Source organism: Centruroides vittatus, unplaced genomic scaffold (assembly GCF_030686945.1).
Source record: "Centruroides vittatus isolate TY-2023 unplaced genomic scaffold, ASM3068694v2 contig_10, whole genome shotgun sequence".
Taxonomy (NCBI): Eukaryota; Metazoa; Arthropoda; class Arachnida; order Scorpiones; family Buthidae; genus Centruroides; species Centruroides vittatus.
In genome coordinates, this window is record NW_027120658.1 from 6,346,468 (window position 1) to 6,368,373 (window position 21,906).

Genomic DNA, 21,906 nt, shown 5'->3' on the forward strand with positions numbered 1-21,906 from the left:
ATTGTATTTTATTCTTACAGGAGTTGTGGTGATTTCATAAGACAGATTTAATACCAATATTTTAAAGATTAATACAGTATTCACATTTTCTCGATTATAATGCACACTTTATTTTTTCCGTCTTAAGTAGTTCAACTTGGTTCTTTTCGTTCGCTCTTCAGTTATGTGTATTATGTCATCGATATACAAGCGTGTCGTATCTCTCCATCACTTGGTTTTGGTTTTTGTTAGTTTAATCTTATTTTAACTTTAAAAATACTGTGTTTTTTTAAAATTTAATATTTTCTTAAGTACAATAAGAAAAATTATTAATTAATAATAAAACAATTTTATTATTTTTTCTCATAATACGATTTCATTACATTCCACGATTGCCATTGGACAATCGAAATCGAATCGAAAAAGGAAAGTTACCTGTTAAACTGATTTTTGCATTAATGTGTTGCGTTTATTGTTTTTTGAATATTTTGCATGCAAAAATTACTTGGATATTATTTTTCTAAAAGTATTGTGGAAATAAAGTAGGTTGATACAGAAACTATTTATTACACATGTACTGTATATGAGTGTCAAAAAAATAAATAAATAAATAAAATAAATTTTATCAAACGATGAGATTAGCCAATTAATTGTATCGTGTACAATATTTTATACGCCTAAGGAAAATACTGTAGGTCTGCGTAAAATAAATTTTGTTTTCCCACAGTTAAACTTCGCCGCTAATTGCCGTTGTGATAAACCATTTTCACTTTCTCTGATAACTTGAACATGATCTTCTAATGACAGCACTTTGCATTTCTTCACTTTTTTCCTTTTTCAGGCAATTTCGAAGGAACTGAAATGAATATCCTTTGTTGCTAGACTAATTCATTAACACCTGCACCTAATTTCAAGGGTGAGAGAAGTGCCCGAGGTGGGTTCGAACAAGAGTTTAGACTAATTATATTTGGAGGGGGAAACATTGTTGAGATGGGTTTGAACAATAGTTTAGATCAGATATATTCGCAGAAGTGGTCGTTTATTACAGTTGTTGTTTGCTTCATACCAAAAATCGATGCCTGCAGTTTGCATTACACAGTTAGTTAGTTAGTTATTTATTGATTAAAATACCAAAAAAAAAAAATTTGCATTACATATGTGGCCATTTATAATACAGGTAAATTATTTGAAGACTATGTATAAACTATTTCGCGCCAGAAATTTTTGCCCGTTTTGGCAGGTGCCCGTCGAATGGAGGTGGTTGCCTAAGTAGTTTTCACTGTATTTTCTTTGCTCTCTCTAATTATCAACAAACAAGTTTGCCAATGGAGGCTAAATAAAAGTTTTTTTTAAAGATAATGTTTATTATCTGTAGATCCATTTGCAATTAATAGAATTGATGTTGCTTTAATGAAAACAAAGTACTTTGAAGTATGGAATGAAAGGGTTTGGTTCTAGTTAGAGCTTTCTCCTGCTGCTGTTATAAATACAGGTTTTGACTTTAATCATTTAAACCAGAGTATTATTGCTATTACTTTAAACATTAATATTTTCTGAAGATTTGAATTTGATGAATTGAATATATCAAATTCCAAATTGAGTCCTAATGGCTAAGATTTAGCAGATTTGATTCTAGAGATTTAATTTCAGAAACATGAATGTTAATTGATATAAGGCCCAGATAGTATGTATTTGTTTATTCAAATCCATGCTCTTGTATTTATCTGTAAAGGTCCGCTTTTAGCGTAGCAGGTCAAAAAGCCACGCGACTAGGATAATTGGTCCCACCTGGTGTTGGGGCTATAAACAGCCGGGAAGAACAAAGGGGTAGCGTCTCCGTTTATGGGTACACGTCAATGTGTTTGCCACGTGTTGGTCAACTTGAAAAACGTAAACAAGGGACGGACGCGACTGTAAGCTACGTCGTCGGGAGGAGGGCGGACGTCTTTGGAAGCTCCCAGGGGAAAGAAGAACCTGATTGGTCACAAGTTGTTGCCGTGGAACTCCTTAAATTGTAAGAGTGGCGAGAGGAATTGGGAGAAGGGCAAGAGACCGGATACATGGTAGTCTCTGACACTTAGGAAGCCCGTGAGGTGTAGAGTGAGTTTTTTCCTCTTAGGAATTCCTCTGAGAAGGGTTAGTGTAGAGACCAGACGGCCACACGGTTGAGCCAACTCCGTAAACCGACCGGAGTTTCCCCAGAGTCTAATAGTCCCCAACAGACAAGCTGTTACGCAAGGCACCACACCTTTGTTGCATCGTATGTGTAATGTTGTCAAACTTGTACATCCTGTAAATATTTGTTTTGTAAATAAACTGTAAATATTCACTGGACTGAGTGTGGAGGTGTAGCTTTCCTCGAACCATCATACGGACATTCTCGAGTTGTAAGAACTAACTCGAGACGGATCATTGTAAAGATCGTAGCGGATTACATAAGGATCTTCACTTTATCAAACAGCAAAATAGTTAACAAAATAAATTACAGTGATTGATCAAATTTTCATTTTATATTATTAATAAAAATACAAAATATTTCTTAATAAAATACATTTTAAATTTTATCACTATTTTTTATAAGTAATATTTCACAAACAGAAAAATTTTTTTATCTTTTTAGGTTGAACAGCAGTTATTAGACAAAGTATGGCCTCGATTACGTGTATTGGCAAGATCATCTCCCCAGGATAAATATACACTAGTAAAAGGAATTATTGATAGCAAATTACATACGAATAGAGAAGTTGTGGCCGTAACGGGGGATGGCACAAATGATGGCCCGGCATTGAAAAAGGCTGATGTTGGTTTTGCAATGGTATCTAATGCATTTTATATTATAACAGTAATTATAGATAAATAATTACAAATCATTAATTAGTTTTGTTCATAAATCATATGAAATCATAATAATTTACTTGGCTTGTTTGAAAAATAAAATAACAGGATTTGTTATTAAAATATTCTGAATGTAGACAATTTTTGATGGTGTTTGTTTCTGGTGGACAAGAATGACTTCATGAAACATTAGTAGTGAAAAGTGCAATATTAGTGAATTACTGTAATGCAAAGTGCCTTAGTGAGTATGCCCATGCATCATATTCTTTAAAGTCATTGGAAAATAAGTAGTTGTCAAAGAAAAATCCAGTATCCATTAAGACTGACTCCAAAGAATTTAAATAAATGAAAAAATCAATAAGTAATAAACATTAGACTTAAACATTACTTGTTTAAGAGTACATCATGTAAAATTTTATTTGTATATATAACAAAAAATGCAGAAAAGACAAGTTTATTATCAAAAATTTTTTAATAAGATCATTTCTTAGTATATAGATATTTACTTCAAGGAATTTTATGTTAACAGAACAAAAAAATATTTATTTTTCTATTACACTATTTTTCACCATTTGGGTAACTATATCCATGTAATATAAATTTATTAAATATTTTCATCTTAAATATTATAATTATGATGCAAATAAAACAAGTAAAAATTATTGTGTTTTCTATTTGCTTCACATAGGTCAGTCAATATTTAACTTGAGCAATAACATCTTTTGTGGTTGACTACACCTATAACACTATACTTATGAAACTCAAAAATGTGAAACACAGTGTTTATACATGATTTTGATTTTCCTAAGTAGTGTTATAGGTGTAGTCTAACCACAAAATACCATATGACAATTCATTTATAATAAGCAATTATGGCATTTATGGAAATTGGCCCACTTGCTCTGCTTGTGTACCAAACTTCCATTCATGCCATAATTGCCTATATTATAAACTAATTGCATAATACACTATTATAGAATCTTAATGTTTTGATAATTTGCATTTTACCTTTTACTTATATTTTAAATTTCTTTATACAATGGTGCCATAGTCAAATAAATTGTTTAAATACTGTCTCAATATAATTCAGCCAAGAGAAAGAATTGGTATCATTAAATATGAAATTAGAAATGTTAAGGCATATCGAAAAGAAAAGTCAAAAAGAACAAAGAATTTGTTTTTAAATAAAATTATCATTAGTTCTTATCTTTCAAAATTACTTTATATACAAATAAGTTTAAATAAATAAATTTAGAATAATCTGTTCAATATAATAGTAACATAGTTATATATAGGTGATAGATAAACATTGATCTGTTTATGATTTATTATTATTTGAACATATTTGAATAAAAAATTTAGTTTGTTAAAATGGAAAACTCATATATATTTTCATGTTAAAATTAATAGAATATCATTATTATTATGAAATTTTATATAATGGATCAGTTTTCCAGAAAGCTTGTTTGTAAAATGAAGGATTTATGTGTTTACATTGTTTTAAATGATTTTAATCAACTATTTGTTTTTTATAGGGAATTGCAGGGACTGATGTAGCAAAAGAAGCATCAGATATCATTCTCACTGATGACAATTTTTCAAGTATCGTGAAAGCTGTTATGTGGGGTAGAAATGTTTATGATAGTATAGCAAAATTTCTGCAATTTCAGTTAACTGTTAATATTGTTGCGGTCATTGTTGCATTTGTAGGAGCATGTGCAGTAGAGGTAAGATTCATTATAAGTTCATTTTACTGTATACTGTACTTAGCACTCAAACACCTTATTCTTGCAGAGGAAATGTTTATTAAACATTCACAAACATTTTAAAACTGTTCTGCTAATCATCCTCTTGTACAGAGTAGAGTCGAGTCCTATCTAGTTTGAACACCACTAATCCGAACGTCTGCCTAATCCAAACATATTTCAGTCAGTGGAGAGGAAATTTTTTAGCTTGCAAAATATACATTTTTTTGTATTTTTCAGTTGAATTTAAATGGTATTAATGGTACAAAAAGATTTAGAATTCCACAACAAAAAAAAATTGTATTTTATTGTAGTACTTTATTAATACTGTACAAAATTAATAAATCAGTGTTTAATATGGACTATTAAAACAGCAGATCTATACTGTACTCACACACAAAAACAGAAACAAAAGCCATTGATGATGATGGATCTATATAAACGGGACCTGTTTTACTGCTTGCTTGCTGCATTATTTCGATTATTCGGCTAATCCGAACAGGGCTCGGTCCCAATTAGTTTGGACTCGTGGGACTCTATTGTATACATTACCAACTGTTGCAAATAAAACATTCTTAAATGAAATTTTTAATTTCTGTTTGAACATGTTTAAATATAAATCTTGAAATGTAATATCAATTTAAATTAAATGAATAAATAACAAAACGAAATAACTAATATAATAAATATGATCTAAAATTTGCAAATAAGTACAACATCAAAAAAGGTCAATGTTGCATTGTATTATCTATGATGCCACAAAGGGAAGACTCAACTGTAAAATGGGATGAAACTGACATCATTAAACCAGTACACTTACCATTTTAGCAGTGAGTGTGGAAAAGATAGAAATTTACAGAAGCAAGATATTTGCTATTATTTCAAATTGTTTTATCATTTGTTATTCTAATTTGTAGATGACTATTTATTAATTTATAATATCTCATCACTATCTTTACCCCAGGAATGTCTTGTATTTCATCTTTACTTTTCATAACTAATTCCGCTAGTTAAGAAAATATTTTTATAACTTTTAATTACAATACCAGATAGTAGTTTGGCCAAATATAAAGCAAATGTTATCACAAAAGAGTATGAAATCAAAAAGTATTTAAAAAACTATATTCCCCAATGGCAGGGTATATAGTTTGGGCCACACACAAATGTGGTTAGTGTCATACCAGTTGATGATGATTTTAAAAGGGTAACTAAGAGTAATCAACAACTATTCTTAATTGTGAAGATACACAATAAACTATTAAAAAATTATTGATTAATTATTAATTATTGATACACAATAATTAATCAGTAATGGTAAGTAAGTAGTAAATGTAAGTAATTTTTATGAGTTGTCATCCCCTGCACAAACTTTACAAAAATGATCAGATGGCATGCATATCTCTTGAATTCAGTGCACACTGCACACATTGGATCCAGTCACATTTAAGTTCAAAAAAGAACTTAAATGTGAACTTTTTATCAATGTGTAAGAGAGACAGCATTTTGCATAAATTTGAAACTGAGTCATCTAATTCTGATTTAGTATCATCACAATCCTTTTCACACACTGATAAACTAGATGGAGTGTTTTTTTTAAGCAGCTGTTCTTGACTGTTTCTTTGTTACCATGCATTTGTGCAACAGTTTCAGGTGATGTAAGAACTGGCATGTGCCACTTAAACACAAAATGATTCATTTAGGTAATATGCTGCACTGTCCCAAAGACATCTAGCCATTTGATGACCATCTGGCTGTCAAATGGCCAGATTAGGATGACAGCCTACCACTCTGGGATTGAATCTGGATGGGTCGAAAAACCCAGGGATTTTTCAGGGTTGGTTCAACTGGATAAGCCAGACCCCCCCATCTCTCATCACCCTGCTGTCTCATTGTGAGCCTGGCCAAACCCATAATGGGCTTGCTACAAAAAAAAAGGCCCTCTTAGTGTCAACAGGGCAGAAAGAGTTTACAATAAAAGCCATTGGAAAATAAAAAATATTAGTATAATGTTGTTTTGGAAGATAACAATGAAGACAACTAAATTTTGTGTGTGTGTTAAAGATTATGTACAATTCTTTATTTTACAAATTTTAGTAAGTTTTTGTTTTTTAAGTTAAAACACTACTTAGTAAACTGGAACTTGATATAATGAACACTTCAATAAGCCTTAAATTGCATTCCAGTAAGGTTATTGGAATACAATTCAAGGCTTGATTGAAGAGTTTGTTTTTTTTTTTGTAATTGATGTTTTGTTAAATGAAATTTTCTGAATTCAATAAAATTGTTTTTTTACATGATAGATAAAATTTATATTTAAAAAATTGCTTTTTATGAAATTTTTATAATGGGACATTTTTGTCGAACTTAACTACCACATTATACAAGGGTTACCTGTACATTAATTAATTTAATCTACAAGTTATATTAAAGAATTTTTAAGTTTAGATCTTGTAAGGAAATAATAATACAGAAGAATAATATAGGTTAGTTGTAATTTTTGATTTTTTTTTAATTGAAATTTGTTAATATTGGAAAAGATTTCTCTTTGCTAATCTTACCATTCTGTAGTACATGATTAAGCAAATAAGCTGATAATTTTTCTTAGTTTATAATAATTAAAAAACTTCAGATTTTTTTTTAATTACTAAAAGTTTTAATGTCAGTTTATACAGATAAATTTTTTTATCAAATTTTATTTTCATTGTTATTAAAATTGAACATTTTTTGCAAAATTAGTAAATTTATATTTGTGGCTTTTACTTGCAGGACAGTCCGTTGAAAGCAGTACAGATGTTATGGGTAAATTTAATTATGGATACGTTAGCATCTCTTGCCTTGGCTACAGAGCTTCCAACTTCAGAATTACTGTTAAGGAGACCTTACGGGAGAATGAAACCTCTTATATCACGAACAATGATGAAAAATATTTTAGGACAAGGCATTTATCAGTTGACGATCATCTTCTTTCTATTGTTCCTGGGTATATATTTATTATTATTACTATTATTATTGAAAAAAAAATTGATATCCTATATATAATGAGTTTTGTAATTAAACTTGCCAATTATCTAATTGCAGAAAAATAAATAAAACATTCTTGTTTAATAAGAAGAGCAGTTTGTGTGATGATAAAATTTAAGGTTTTTTTTAAAATGAATAATAAAGATATTTAAAATTTTTTTTATAAATTAAACTATTTTTCAAATTAGATCTAGTGATTAGAGGATGATCTTACATCAAAATGTATATAGTTGTTGACTGAATCTTGTTTTTTTAAAACAAAGAATAATACACCTTCTTGGAAAGTTACCAGAGAAGGACTTCAAATCTAAGTTGTGTATTTACATGTAAAAACAACAACAACTGACTATGTAGGATTTTATGCTATTGCTTTAAATATGAGTGTTTTTTTATACCAAATATATTCAGATTTTTCAGTATTGGAATGCTATTCAAATATTCTTTAACAGAATCTCTCTTTTTCTGAATTATATAATTACATTATTTAAACTTGGATAATACTAGTTAAATACAAATAAAGTTTTTAGTGATACAAAAACTAAAAGTCAATATTTAACGTTATATATTTCTGTGAATATGATTTAAGTATTTAAATAGAATTAAAAAAGAATCTGTATTCTTTATTAATAGTTACATTTCATTTCCATTTTAGTAACTGTCCTTTGCCCTTAACTATATTCAGTATAAAAGATATACCGTATATCTCGGTAGATAAGACAATAGTTGAATCATAAAAAAAGGCCCCCAAAATTTGGGGTCATCTTATAGGACAGATACCAAAAAAAATTAGATTGAAATTTATGTAAATTAAAACCATAATTATTACTAGTAAGAGAGTAGGTTATGTGCACAAAATAGAATAGTCCATAGATGTTTTTGTGAATAGTCAAGGTCATTACCTGAATGCCGAATCAGCGCGAATGTTTGCAACAATTGCAAGGAGGTGCAAGAAAATAAAATTTGTTCATTCAAAAAATTACAAATAGGACACAATTCCATATACGCTATACAGCATTATTATTCAGATGATGATTACTGATCTAAACTAAATTCATAGGTTTTTGATAGTTTGGGAGTCATCTTATAGGACAGATATATGTTAAAACTATAAAACTTTGACGAATATTTATATCTCGTCTTATCTGCTGAGATATACAGTAGTTATTTTAAAAATTACATAAATTTAAGATTTGTTTGAATGGATGATAGTTAGTCTTATATCTGCATCTGCATCCAATCTACTTTTGAATTTATCTTTCTATTGTATTATAGTATAAAAATCCTGATTCACCTATGTGATTGAGAACTGCAATCATATACTTATGTTGTTGTAGGTGTTATGTGAACTATAATAACTTTTTAATGGCATGTTTAAAAATGTACTGGATATTTTTCAATTGATATGACTTTAAACTCTATTAAAACAATAACTTCTAATTATTTCTTTAAGTTAAATTGTTAACACACATTTTCTTTAAGATAAAACACTTTCTCCCTTTATAGAAAAGTAAATCATTTATTTGGAAGGAGAAAGAAATTTTTTTTTAATTATCATTGTTTCTATTTTTATTGTTGTATAATATGCAAGCTTTTTACTTTGAAATTTTAAATTATTTAACACACAGTAAAATTTTTAATAGTAACAGAATCTTTAGCTTCTTATTTTACTTTCCTGGCTGTTATGTATACATAACAATGGAAAGTATTGGAATCATGTTAAATTTGACACTCCCAGTTTTTTCCAAATTTCCATGTTTTGAGATCTCCTGAATTCAATAAAGTAAAAAGAACAGCAAAAAATTCTGTGTTGGCATTTATTTTGCTTAATATCTCGGGATTGGGTAAAGATTATCAAATGAAATTTGGCATGATGGCTTGCATATGAGGGAAATAGATGCTATTAAATGTTGTTGGTAAAAGGTTGAGAGGGTAGGGAGATACATGACCCCCTCTATCTCAAGAGGGGTAGGACTTAATGAAGGCTAACAATGTTATTAACAATTACACTTTTTCATAAAATTCATCTTTACCCTCAAAATTAAGCTTTTTGCCATTTTATAGTAATTAAAAATATAAAAACTTTTTATAACAATCTGGTAACAGATGGCACCACACACAATTTTAAAAGTAATGTACACTTCATGACAACACTTAACTGTGCACACAAGTGCAATTACGTTATAAACAATTTTATTTTTGGTTACTAATATAAAAGTTTTTTTATAATAAAAACATATAACAGCCAAGAATGTTATACAACTTGTTTCTAGATTTTTGTTCCCTACAATTAGAAAACAAAAGTTAGCAAAATTAAATCAATGAAGATAGATTTATTTTAATTCTGGACTAAATAGTTTGTTCCTTTGTGATGCTGCTTCTGACATCTTTTAAGACTTGTTGATGCAAGCAATATTACAGTAAGTTATTGTTTAGCACAATTAGATATTGACCATTTTCATATTAGAGCATTTTCTAAGATCTGTGCATGTTGCATCATGAATTTCATATGGAATACAATGCAAAATTAATTCAGCCTCTCATTAAAATATCTATCAGGACATTTCCAAATACCTGGTATCAGTATAAGTTTTGAATTTATCAGTAAATATGTTTCTACATTAAAAAGTTTGAGTTTGAGATTATCTACAAAAATAGATAAAACAATAGTGTGTCACTTATTCAAAAAATTGATGAACTGAATTTAATATACTTTGAAGTTTTGGGTGTTTATCTGTGGCCAAGTAGATAAAAACCTTTGAACACTGGTTGTTAATTGTGGTTTGCATCTGATCAATGGACAATTGGAGTTTCCAGATTTTGTGTGTTTAACACCTAAATAGGGGGCCAGCTTTCCATAGAAAGTCTTCCTGGGAAGCATCACTCTTAACTTATTGCCTACATTTTGCATTGTTGTAAAAATAAAAGAAGAAAGGAACTTTTTGCATATAATGATTATTGGCAATTTTCTGTAGGCCTGCAATTGAGCTATCTCATTATAACCACTAGTGTAAAACAAAATAAGTAATTGTTTTCAAAAAGAAGCTCATAAATATATTTTGTGATACCATACTATATTTAATATTAAATAAACTGTTGTGTATTTTTTTTACTGTTATACTATACTAGAATTAAAATATCTTCTAAAATATTTGTAAAATTATTAGTTTTATCTTTCAAATAGATTGTCAAATTTATTATATTGAAATGAAAAATTGTTATAATACTTGTGAATTATGAGTTAGTTATAAGAAAAAATGATAAGCAATGTAATATTTAATCAAAATTAGAAGTTTCCATTATAAAAAGTCTCTCTTCTCTGACTTCCATTCTATAAAATTGAAGAAAGTTTCTAAAGGAATGGAGTAATTTATTAATAAGATTTATGCATTTTGTGGATAAATTAGTACAGAAAAGTAGAAAATTCCTGCAACAATCAATTTTAAATGTGTATGAATTAATATCTTTAATAAAATAACATATAATATGTGAAAAGGATATTCTTAAATTTAAAATTCTATATGGGAGTTAGTGTTTTTGTTTTCTTGTTCAAGTCAGTTTAATTCATTGTCATAATTGCATTTTAGCTTACTGTCATGTAGAAGTCTTGACAGATCTTGCAAGAAATGATAAAAATCTAGCTTTACTGAAAATGCATTAATAATTTTATTCAATCTTGCAGAAAGTTTTTTTGATAAAAAATCATTCTTTAAAAAAAATAATTAAAAATTAAGACTGTTTTCTTTTTAGGTGTAATAATTATTACTAGATTATGTAACATAAAAATAGAAATAAATAAATAGAAAATATTTTGAAGAGTTAGAAAAAGTATTGATGTAGATCATTTAAATTTCTAATTATAATTAAATAAAATCTTACATCATTTTATTCAGTAGTCTTAAAATTCATTTTTATTTATTCTTGATTATAATTAATTAATTTTTAATTATTAGGTCATAAATTCTTTGATATTGATTCTGGAATGTATGCACCATTGCATTCACCTCCATCCGAACATTTTACAATCATTTTTAATACTTTTGTCATGATGACATTATTCAATGAAATGAATGCAAGGAAGATTCATGGAGAGAGAAACATATTTGAAGGTCTCTTCACTAACCCAATATTCTATAGTATTCTTTTGATTACTGCAGGTGCTCAGGTAAGTTATAATTTAAAACAAATATAATGCTTGTATATAAAACAATATAAAAGTACATATATTGTTTCAAAGTATATACTTTATTGATGTAAATGTTGTTCATTATTTTTAATTTCATCACTCCATATTTCAATTATGAACAATCAAACATTTATCATTTATATTTTAAAGAAATAAAGTATTTAATAATAGCTTAAACATTTCTGGATTAGCATATTTTATCTCTGGAATATCATGTAAGTAAATTGAAAAAAGTAGAGGTAGTTTAAAAACAAAAGTATTGTATCTGGGTCATTTGAATCATTCTTGTGTATTGTCAGGAGTAAAAATGAATAGCAATAGGAAAAGCACAAAATTTCAAACACAATGCATGTCAAAAAATGTATATAAAAATCAAATAGAATTGTATGTTATCAAGGGAGTTTTGTTGTTACAAATCTAAAAAGAAAAATTTTTTAAATTTTATTAAGGTAAGAAAGTTTTACCTTTTCATAATGAACATGTTACAATGCATGAAACATTGTTTAAAATATTAAAACCATAAGTTAAACAGAAAATAAATAATCAAAATTATTTGTGAAAAGTAATTTTCATGTTAGTAAAACCAAAACTCGCAAAAAGTACTACTAACGATAGCTTGAAGTTTTGAGTTTTTGATTGACAATACTGTATATATTTACATATAAGACAATCTCACATATAGGACGAGGTGTGACTTTAAAGATCAAAATAAAGAAAATTAGATTTATTAATACAATTCTAATTTTATTTTGTTTAATCACAAATAAAATATTAAATGCACATAAATGTGCACATTGTCCTGCAAAAATTACTGGCATTTTAAACTTTAAGAAAAAAAATCTTGAACAAATTATGTTGTCAATTTTACATGGACAATCGGAAACTTTTTTGCCAATTTTTAACAGTCAAATCCACTCTTTACTGATTACATTTAAGAGTTTTTCCAAATTTTGATTTTTGAATAATCGTTTGTTTTCATGTAAGAATGGATTCAAACTTATATCATACTCCTGTGTGATTTTGGAATTTCAATTTGGAATTCAATTTGAAAGCTTTGCTTTTCCTATTGCTATTCATTTTTACTCCCGACAATACACAAGAATGATTCAAATGACCCAGATACAATACTTTTGTTTTTAAACACCAGTGAGTGAGCATCTGGTAAAAAATGCAAATACATGGCTCATGAAAATTATTGCAAAACATAAAGAATCTTTCGCTCGTGTATATAGGACGACCTAGGTTTTGAAGCAGTGAAAAATGAATAAAAACCTCGTCTTATATGCAAGTAAATACAGTATATTTTAGAAAGTACAAATTTGGTGTATGAAAGGCAATTTAAAGGTATTACTATTGTTTAAAAAAAGTGAGCTATCCAAATGTTGAGAACTGCCTGTACTGTTATTTATTACAGTTTAAATTATGTAGATAAGATTTTAATCAGTCTGCTAGAATAACCTGAAAATTATGGATCCTACAAAAGAAATCATTGAACCAAAAATGTTAGGAGGCCAACAGATCATCATATCAGTTTCATCATAGATGATGATATAATTGGTGAGAATGGGATTAACTTTATTTTCTCAAACGGGGAAACTCCAATTTTTATTGCATATTATGATTCTACAAGTACATCAAAAACAAACTTTTAGATAAAACATTATTTTTATTTAGCTGCCACATTACACATCTCTACAACTGTGGATATCTGTGAAGTTCTTTGAAAAAAAAAGGAAGAAAAATGCTAAAAATTCATTAGGAAACTATTATTTGATGGAATTATTTTTTTCTTCAAATAATGAACTGATACAAGATGGCTTGAGGTTGGCATAAATTTACTCAATACATTTTTTTCATTTTAATGAAAGAATCTGGGGGTGACAGGTTATTACTGTCTAACTTTTTTCTGGCATTGGACCTGTGAAGTCTGCTCACTTGGTCACCAAATGTCATTTGTCTGGGTTATCAAGTGGCAGAGTGGTCACAAGTGAGTAGATAAGTGACTGGTCCTTGCAATAACTGATATCGACACCAGTTGAATGAAACAACAAATTTAATGAGTAACATAAAGTGGTTAAATTACACATAAGGAGGTTATAATTGACAAGCTAGCTACTTAACAACTAATATACTGAGAGAGAGTTTACATCAAGCTATAATACCTCTTAAATGAGCCAATGTCTGCTGATCCTAGGTATTCAATTATCTGGAATGGTCGGGGATCCTTTCAGCGGAGGAGGGGAGATGAAAGCTGGGAGACGGTTTGAAGTTTGGCCTCTGGCTTCCCAGGAAGAGTCTGTTCTGAGACTCAAATGTCTGCTTGTTTTATCCCCAACTTTTTCCAGTGGGTGTGAGAATTTCCTCTGGTCATTTTCTGTCATAGCTGTGTCTCAATGGGCCATCATAAGATTTTGTCACAGGATAGTGATGACTTGGATAAAGGTTTATTTTCCTCTTTGTTATTTGATTCTCTTTGAATGTGTGATTGTTATATACAGTATATATAGTTATTAATTTAGATAAGAGATAGTACCTAATGTCTACCTCTAGTAGCAAATTACTTAGGCTATAAAATCTGCTAATTTTAATAATTAATACTAAGTATTTAAGGCAATCATTTGGCTAAGTATTTTAATTAACTTTTAGCAGAATGCTTAATTAACACAAATGCCTGTCGTATTTTTCTTCTACAGCAAATGGATTAGAAGAATTGAGTAAATTTAAGATGACCTTGAGCTGTGGTACAAGTTTTTCTAGCAAATAAGTTTCCTAATGAACTTTATTTTTCTTTAATGAATTTCATAGTTATTTAGCTGTGCATGTGCATGATGTGGCAGCTGTGTAAACATTCAAATGCTCATAAATTCTGATAAGTGTATCTTTTGAAAAAAAATATTTTGCATGAAATTTTTTCTTTTTGATATAGAATCATATGTAATAAAAAATGAGTTCTCATTGAAAAGATGAAGTTGATCCCATTTTCACTGATTATAGCACATCTATGATGAAACAGAGGACCACAAGATGGGTCTATCAAACATTTTTGGTTCAATGATTTTTGTAGTATGCATATTTTTCGTATTCTAGTGGACTATCATGTATATGTGTAAATTTAACATTTTATAAAAAATTTTAAATTAAATTCTTAATCTTGAAATCATACATTTTTAAATGAAATAATATTTCCTTTTGTATGTTTACTCTTGTCTTATTTTATGGAACAATAATAATTACATTAAACAAATAATTCATTAATTATAGTCAATGTTTTAACAAAATTTGGGATGGATTAAATTTTCTTGTAGTCTTAAAGTGATACATAACAATATTTCAATCTCTTACTTGAAAATAATATTAATTTACGAATTTATTATGTATTTGAAGATTTAGTCATTTTTTTCACAAAATTAATGATGTCAGTTGATGATTGATAATTTTTGATATTCCTTTTTTTTTAAATGTGTTTTACATCCAAATGGCATAATGAATCTATTGTATGTTGTTGGGCTGCAATTTGAAAAACTGTAAACCTATAAATTCCTACTGTCATCTGTCCATTTTTCCTTAATCTTGAGAATGGAGTTAGACAGATGAAAGACGAGACCAGATATGGAAACCTTAGGGCAGGAGGCCCCAATTAACTATATATGAACTTCTGATACAAACCAGAAGTTGTGTTATTTCAATTCAAAAATTTTTTCCCTTCCAGGAGGAAAATTCAAAAATGATTGACACAACTCAATTGACTGGCAGATGACTGGCATGACTCAATTGCTAACAGAAAAGTATGATGTACAGGGGCAAGACACTGTTAATTTGAAGGTGGAAAGCATACATTTTAAACTAAATAAATTAAAAAAATAGGATTAAAAATTGCAGCCTGGCATTATGATGTCACAATAAAATAATTGCTTATTCTGTTTATCTTGTCCTTATGATTTATGATCGAAATTGATGAAATCAATAGAGGTTATTAAAATTTGAGATAGGTGTAATTTTCTTGTAAAGCTTTATTAAAATCAATAATTTTTTTTTACACTGATATTTTCTTTTTGTTAATTCTTTATTACAATATATATGGTGGAAAGTTAAATTATCATATTGTATGATAATTTAACTTTGTGGTTATTTTCATTTTCTAAATGACTGTTGAGGTTTAAATGTAAATGATGGCTTCAAAATAATAATTTGTATATGAACAATATATAAAACAACTGGATTTAATTAGTATTGCCAACTGATCCACCAGATTATTTATCAGGCTATATTAAATTATTCTTAATTTAGCAGATCATTTGGCAATTATATAAGAATTTTAACTCGATAAAGCTGATGATTTTTTGAAACAGGTCACTAAATACTATAAATTTATACTGTCTTTGATGGCTTACAAATGCTGAACAATTCAATTACAAAAACATTTGTAATTGAATTGAGTTAATGTATGATGACATGCACAAGAATTTTTAGCAATCAGAAATATTTAATGAGAGTCAAAATATTTAATTAAAATTCTATTACAAAAATAAATTTTTATAATTGATTCAATTATAAGAATAATGATAATGATAAATATGTAAATATAAAATTATTGAAAAAAATTTTTTTTAAATATAACTATTTATTTTCAGATAATTATTGTCCAGTTTGGTGGATATGCCTTTTCCACAAAAGCTCTAACTCTAGATCAATGGTTTTGGTGTATATTTTTTGGATGTGGGACTTTAGTATGGGGCCAGTTAATCACAAGCATTCCCACAAAGCGAATTCCAAAGACATTCACATGGGGTTCGGGCCCACCTCCAGAAGAAATGGTAGGAAGCACTTCGCTTGCAGAAGACGGCAGTAATGGTTCCATATCTCAGGATGTTAAGCGCACTGGTCAGATCCTATGGATTAGAGGATTAACACGTCTCCAAACACAAGTATGTTAAATTTACTTTTACTTTCTGTTGTGTTAATTTTCATTGTTTTCATTTAATATTTCACAAATTATATTGTTAATAAGAAAACTATTCTTTTTAAAATTTAAAGTTTTAAAAAGAATATTTATCTAATTATTTGCTTTTGGCTATAGATTTGTTAAAATTTTTGTCAAGGATTAATTAAACAATATGGAGTTTTTTCCTAATTCAATGCAGAAAAATAACTTTTCTATCATATGTTTTCCATACAGTTTTGGAAATTAATAACAATTTTTAATACAGTATGAATAAAAATTTCTCTTTAAATGTCACTCAAATAGAAAAAGGGGGTTATTATTTATACTGTAAATGCTATATAAAATGCAAGCAACACGGTGATATCAATAATTTTATGGTTTTTTTAATATTTTTTTCATTTTTCAGGATTCTGTGATCAAGATGTTGTATAATAATGAATGTCATGCATGTTTAACATTTTCTAGTTGGTTTGTGTGTTTGTGATAAACTTGGAATTTATATTAATTTTGAAATAATTCGTTTTGATTTTAATTTTAATGAACCTATATGCAAAATTATTATTTTAGGGTTATAGTATCAGTCATTCTTAGATTATTTGTTAAGTCTTTTATAATTGAAATTTACAGTTTGGTCAAAAATGTTTGGTGAATTTAAGACATCAAAACCCTTACAATTACTAACAAAATGGGTGTTATGAACAGGTTTATATTAGTTATTTCAAAATCAATTATATTCTCAATTCTATAGTTACTTAGATCTTGCAGTATCTTAATGGCAGCACAATGGTGGTGCTACAGTACAGGGAAACACATGAACCTTCTCTAGAAACTTGTGGATAATTTACTTTTGGATTAAACATTTTTTGAAGTTGCTCCACATCAAATACAATAAACAACTTCAAATTATTTAGATAGCACATGCAGGATGTTAAGAGAGAATTACATCAACACTGATATCAAGAATTTCAGAATCAATTCAGTCTTGGTAGAGGAAAGTACTTTTTTCCATTTGATTTGTCTTAGGATTTAAAGATGTCTTTGGCAATCAATTAGAATTGTTGAACGAAGAGCTTATAATTGCAACATCTCAGGATCCAATTTTAAGTTAATGAAAAGGGGGTTCTATGCCTGATCATGGGTTTTCTTCATAAATTCAACAAGATCATAATTTTAAATTACAATCTTTTTATAAGAATACATAGGTTATCTTTGTTTAGAAATGTTCTACATTTGTGAAGTAACTTAACATATTGTCATGTTACATGCTAGTAACATGACTGCCTGTCGACTATGTATTGCCTTGCAATATTTTCTAGCATTGCCCTTTTTGTTTACCATAGGGTTTGTCCAAAAATACTAAATATGAATTAATACAACATTAATTGTCTACCCAATAGTTGATGTTTGGATATTATTTTATTTCATTTTATATTCTAATTTTGTTTCAAAAACCAACAACTACAAACCTGAGGTACAGTACAAACATAATAAGCTAACAACTACCAAATATAATAGCCTGATATAATCCAGTTGTTGTTGTATGAAAGAAATTATTATTTTGTCATACCAGATTTCTATCAGATAAAAGTTTTAGGATCACTGTCTTTCAGCTTTAATAAAGTTTTGACGAGTAAAGCACAAAAATAAATAAATAAATCTTGCAAGCACTTTTGACATGTATAGAATGTCTTCAGGCAAAATATAAACAAATTTTAGAATGATATAAATTTTAATATTAACATATTAATATTAATATATTCTAATTGGAGTGTACAGTACATGTTATTTTTAAATGTTTAATGTTAATTTGTATTATTGGAATGCATATGTTAAATTTAAATGGTGTGTTATTAAATTCTCATATTTAATTAACAGTCAAATTATAATTGAAAATTATTAGCAGCTATGATTTAAGGTTTTAAGTTACTAAATAGTGAAACCATATTTTTGGGAGCTCCTGAGTGGGCTATTACAAGGCTCCAACTTCTCAATAATGTTTCCCAGATGAGTAAACAGTTAGTCCTCACAATATACAAGGATGAAGATTCGTTCCACGGGTGTAAAGTAATGATTGAAAACCCTTCTAGATAGATCTGTGGAAATTTTATTTTTACAAATGTCATCTTGATGATCTAATATTTGGCTTTGCAATTTTTTGCTTGTGACCCCAATACATATCACTTTTCCATCATTGTTTTGGTGTTGTAAGGGAATTAGGTATATTGACTTCCAAAAATATGGGTTTCACTATTTAATAAAGTAAAAAATTAACTCACAGCTGCCAATAATCTTCAATTAGAGTTTGACCGTTAATTAAATGTGTAAGTTTAAAAATAACACGTGCACTCCAATTAGAACATACTAACATTAATGTTAAAATTTATATCAATGTTCTAAAATTTGATTTTGTTTTGCCTGAAGAAAACATTTTATACATGTCAAAAGTGCTTGCAAGATTTTTTATTTATTTTAGTGCTTTACTCATCAAAACTTTAAGATGACTGTCTTTTGGTCTTAATAATCTTTTATCCAGTAGTTGTTGGCTTATTAATTTTGTTTCAATACTTTTTTTCATTTTATCATCTTTATTTCTCTTAACTCCTGTATTTATAAATAATTTCTTTAAGAGCAAGCTTAAAAGTATATATAAAAATATATAAAAGCTTTATAAAAATATATAAAGATTCAAAAATTTTTTTGTTGATTTTTAATCTTTAGTATTCTAATTTTTTAATGTTCAAATCTGAAGATGGAATAGTGCAACTTCCAAAAATGTTTATTCTGAAATAAAAAAAAAAATCTTGATTTCTATAAATTATAAGTGGATTATTTGAATATATTTCAACTAAACTTTACAATATCTGAACACATTACCAGATAATTTATGATGGCAATTGCTGAAATTAATCATTTCAAAATAGAGGAAGTTTTGGTTATGTAAGGTTCTTGTCAATTAGAAGTATTTTTTAATTCAGCACAAAGTTTTCTTTCCAGTTGTCTTCAAAAAAGTTTAAAACAAAGTCAATGAGATAGCTTACAATTACAATCACATGGCCAAATTTGAATAAAACAATTTTTCTATAACAGTTTTATTTTAAAAGAAGTTCTGGAAAAATGTTGTTCTTTCTGTGTAATGATAGATGGGAGATCTGATGATGGGAGTTAATATCCCAAAAGACATTTAATTCATAAATAAAAAGATTTGTAGAATCCTTGAAAATTTGTTTATTAGCTTCAGTATTGTCCAGTTTACATTATGGAGTCAAATATCTTATAATTATTCTTTACAATATCTGTGTAACTAAGCTTGAAGATTAAAATTGTGTAATGAATAATTGAAATTTAAATTTAAAACTGTTTAATTAAACTAAAATTTTTCCTATCTGTGTTGCTACTCCAAAAGATAGAACTAGCTGACTTAATAATTAACAAAGTTCCAATTTTTGGTTTTTCATTTTAGCTTTGGAAAGACCCATGATATAATGCAGTTATTTTAGTGGGAATCTAATATGCTAGTTTCAGACAATATTGTTTAATAAAATCAGATAACATTGTGTTGATTAAAAAGGTTAGAGAAAATAAATCTGAATTATTTTCTAATATAATAGTGCAGCAATAAAAGTATTACTTTTTGTTGACACTTAATATACATGTTATTTAATCTAAGAAATACCCTTTTAGATGGCATCAAGCAAAACTGTCAAATTTTTCTTGGATTAAATGTTAAGCATTTGACGTAAACAACTGATGTGAAAAATATAAATGTAATACTGATATTTAAAAATTTTTAAAATATTTTAAATATCTTTTTCTAACTGCTGATCTCTATATGTCTATATTGTGTAAAAATGCATAAAATAAAAATTAGGAAGATAATTTGTATTTAAAAAAAAATTATACTTTTCCTGATATTAGAATATACATACCAATTTCTCTCAGGTTGGCTTTGACCCAATTTTATCCTTGGAAATATGCAAATATGCTAATCCTATCATTAGATTAATAATAATAACAAATAATAATAATTATTATTATTATAGTTAGCCCAATATGAGAGATTTTTCAAAAGCATTTTTCATGAGCAGATAATCAGTCTCATTGATAGTGAAGATACAAGACACTATAATTGTCATTTAATAATAATGCTATAAAGTAAATATTGACAACTAAAATAATTGTATATATTTAAAATATTCCTGGCTTGACTGTAGAATATTTCATCATGTTTATTTTTAACAGCATTACTTTCTGCCATTTTGCAACTAAAGATGACATCAACAGTATTTTGATGTCATCTTTTTGATTTATTTATTTGCTTTATTTTTTAAACTCTCTTGTGTAGAAATCTGTTTTATATCACATTTGCATAAAATTAAAATTATTATTAAATAAATCTTGAGATACAAGACCATTGTAAAATAAATTTTTGTATGTTTCCTAAACAATAATTGGATGGTAAAACAAAATTTCAGCATCCCTTTCACTGGCTTTATCATTAAGGTCGATTTTCACACTTAGGGAACAAAATCAAGTAATTTTTCCATTTTCTTTCATTTTCTGTTTAGTTCTATTTCTATAATTTCAAAATATTGCAAGCAGAAATAAGTCAATTGTTGCAGTAGATGCAAACAAATATGATCAATGTTTTTATTATAAAAAAAATTAAAAACAAATATAAAAGGAGAATAGATTTGTATTCATTAGAATCTGGCAAATATATTAAAGACTTGTACCGACATGAACATACAGGGTAGTCCCAGAAGTATCCAACCTAACAAAGAAGACACAAAAAATTTAGAAAAACAAATCTTTATTTCTCAACATAGTCTCCTTTTAGCTCAACACACTTTTCCCAGCGATGTTCAATGGCTTAGATACCCTGTTTATAGTGAGAACTGTCAAGCTTCTTAAAATAGCCATCAACTGCAGACTCCATCTCTTCATTGTTGGCAAATTTTTTACCACTGAGTCATTTTTTCAAGTTTGGAAAGAGAAAATAATCCAAAGGGGCTAAATCTGGTAAATAGGATGCGTGAGGAAGTAATTTGAACCTTAACTCATTGATTTTGGCTACCGCAATAATGAATGTGTGAACTGGTGCGTTGTCTTGATGAAACAACATTTTCTTTTTTGCCAAACGCGGCTGTTTTTTCTTGATTTCATCACTCGAGCACTGCAATAAGTTTGCATAATACTCACCG

The 21,906-nt window shown here is 27.9% G+C and overlaps 1 protein-coding gene across 12 annotated transcripts in view; it reads left to right on the forward strand.

The window, feature by feature from the left end:
- Positions 1-21,906, forward strand: part of PMCA (plasma membrane calcium-transporting ATPase 3) — a 428,157-nt gene that overhangs the window by 338,097 nt on the left and 68,154 nt on the right. For all 12 annotated transcript variants that reach the window (XM_067273462.1, XM_067273313.1, XM_067272783.1 and 9 more), the window contains 5 exons: positions 2,600-2,794; positions 4,350-4,541; positions 7,326-7,539; positions 11,531-11,742; positions 16,395-16,688. In XM_067273462.1, coding sequence (XP_067129563.1) covers positions 2,600-2,794; positions 4,350-4,541; positions 7,326-7,539; positions 11,531-11,742; positions 16,395-16,688 — 1,107 coding nt within the window. The remainder of the gene's footprint in view (positions 1-2,599; positions 2,795-4,349; positions 4,542-7,325; positions 7,540-11,530; positions 11,743-16,394; positions 16,689-21,906) is intronic.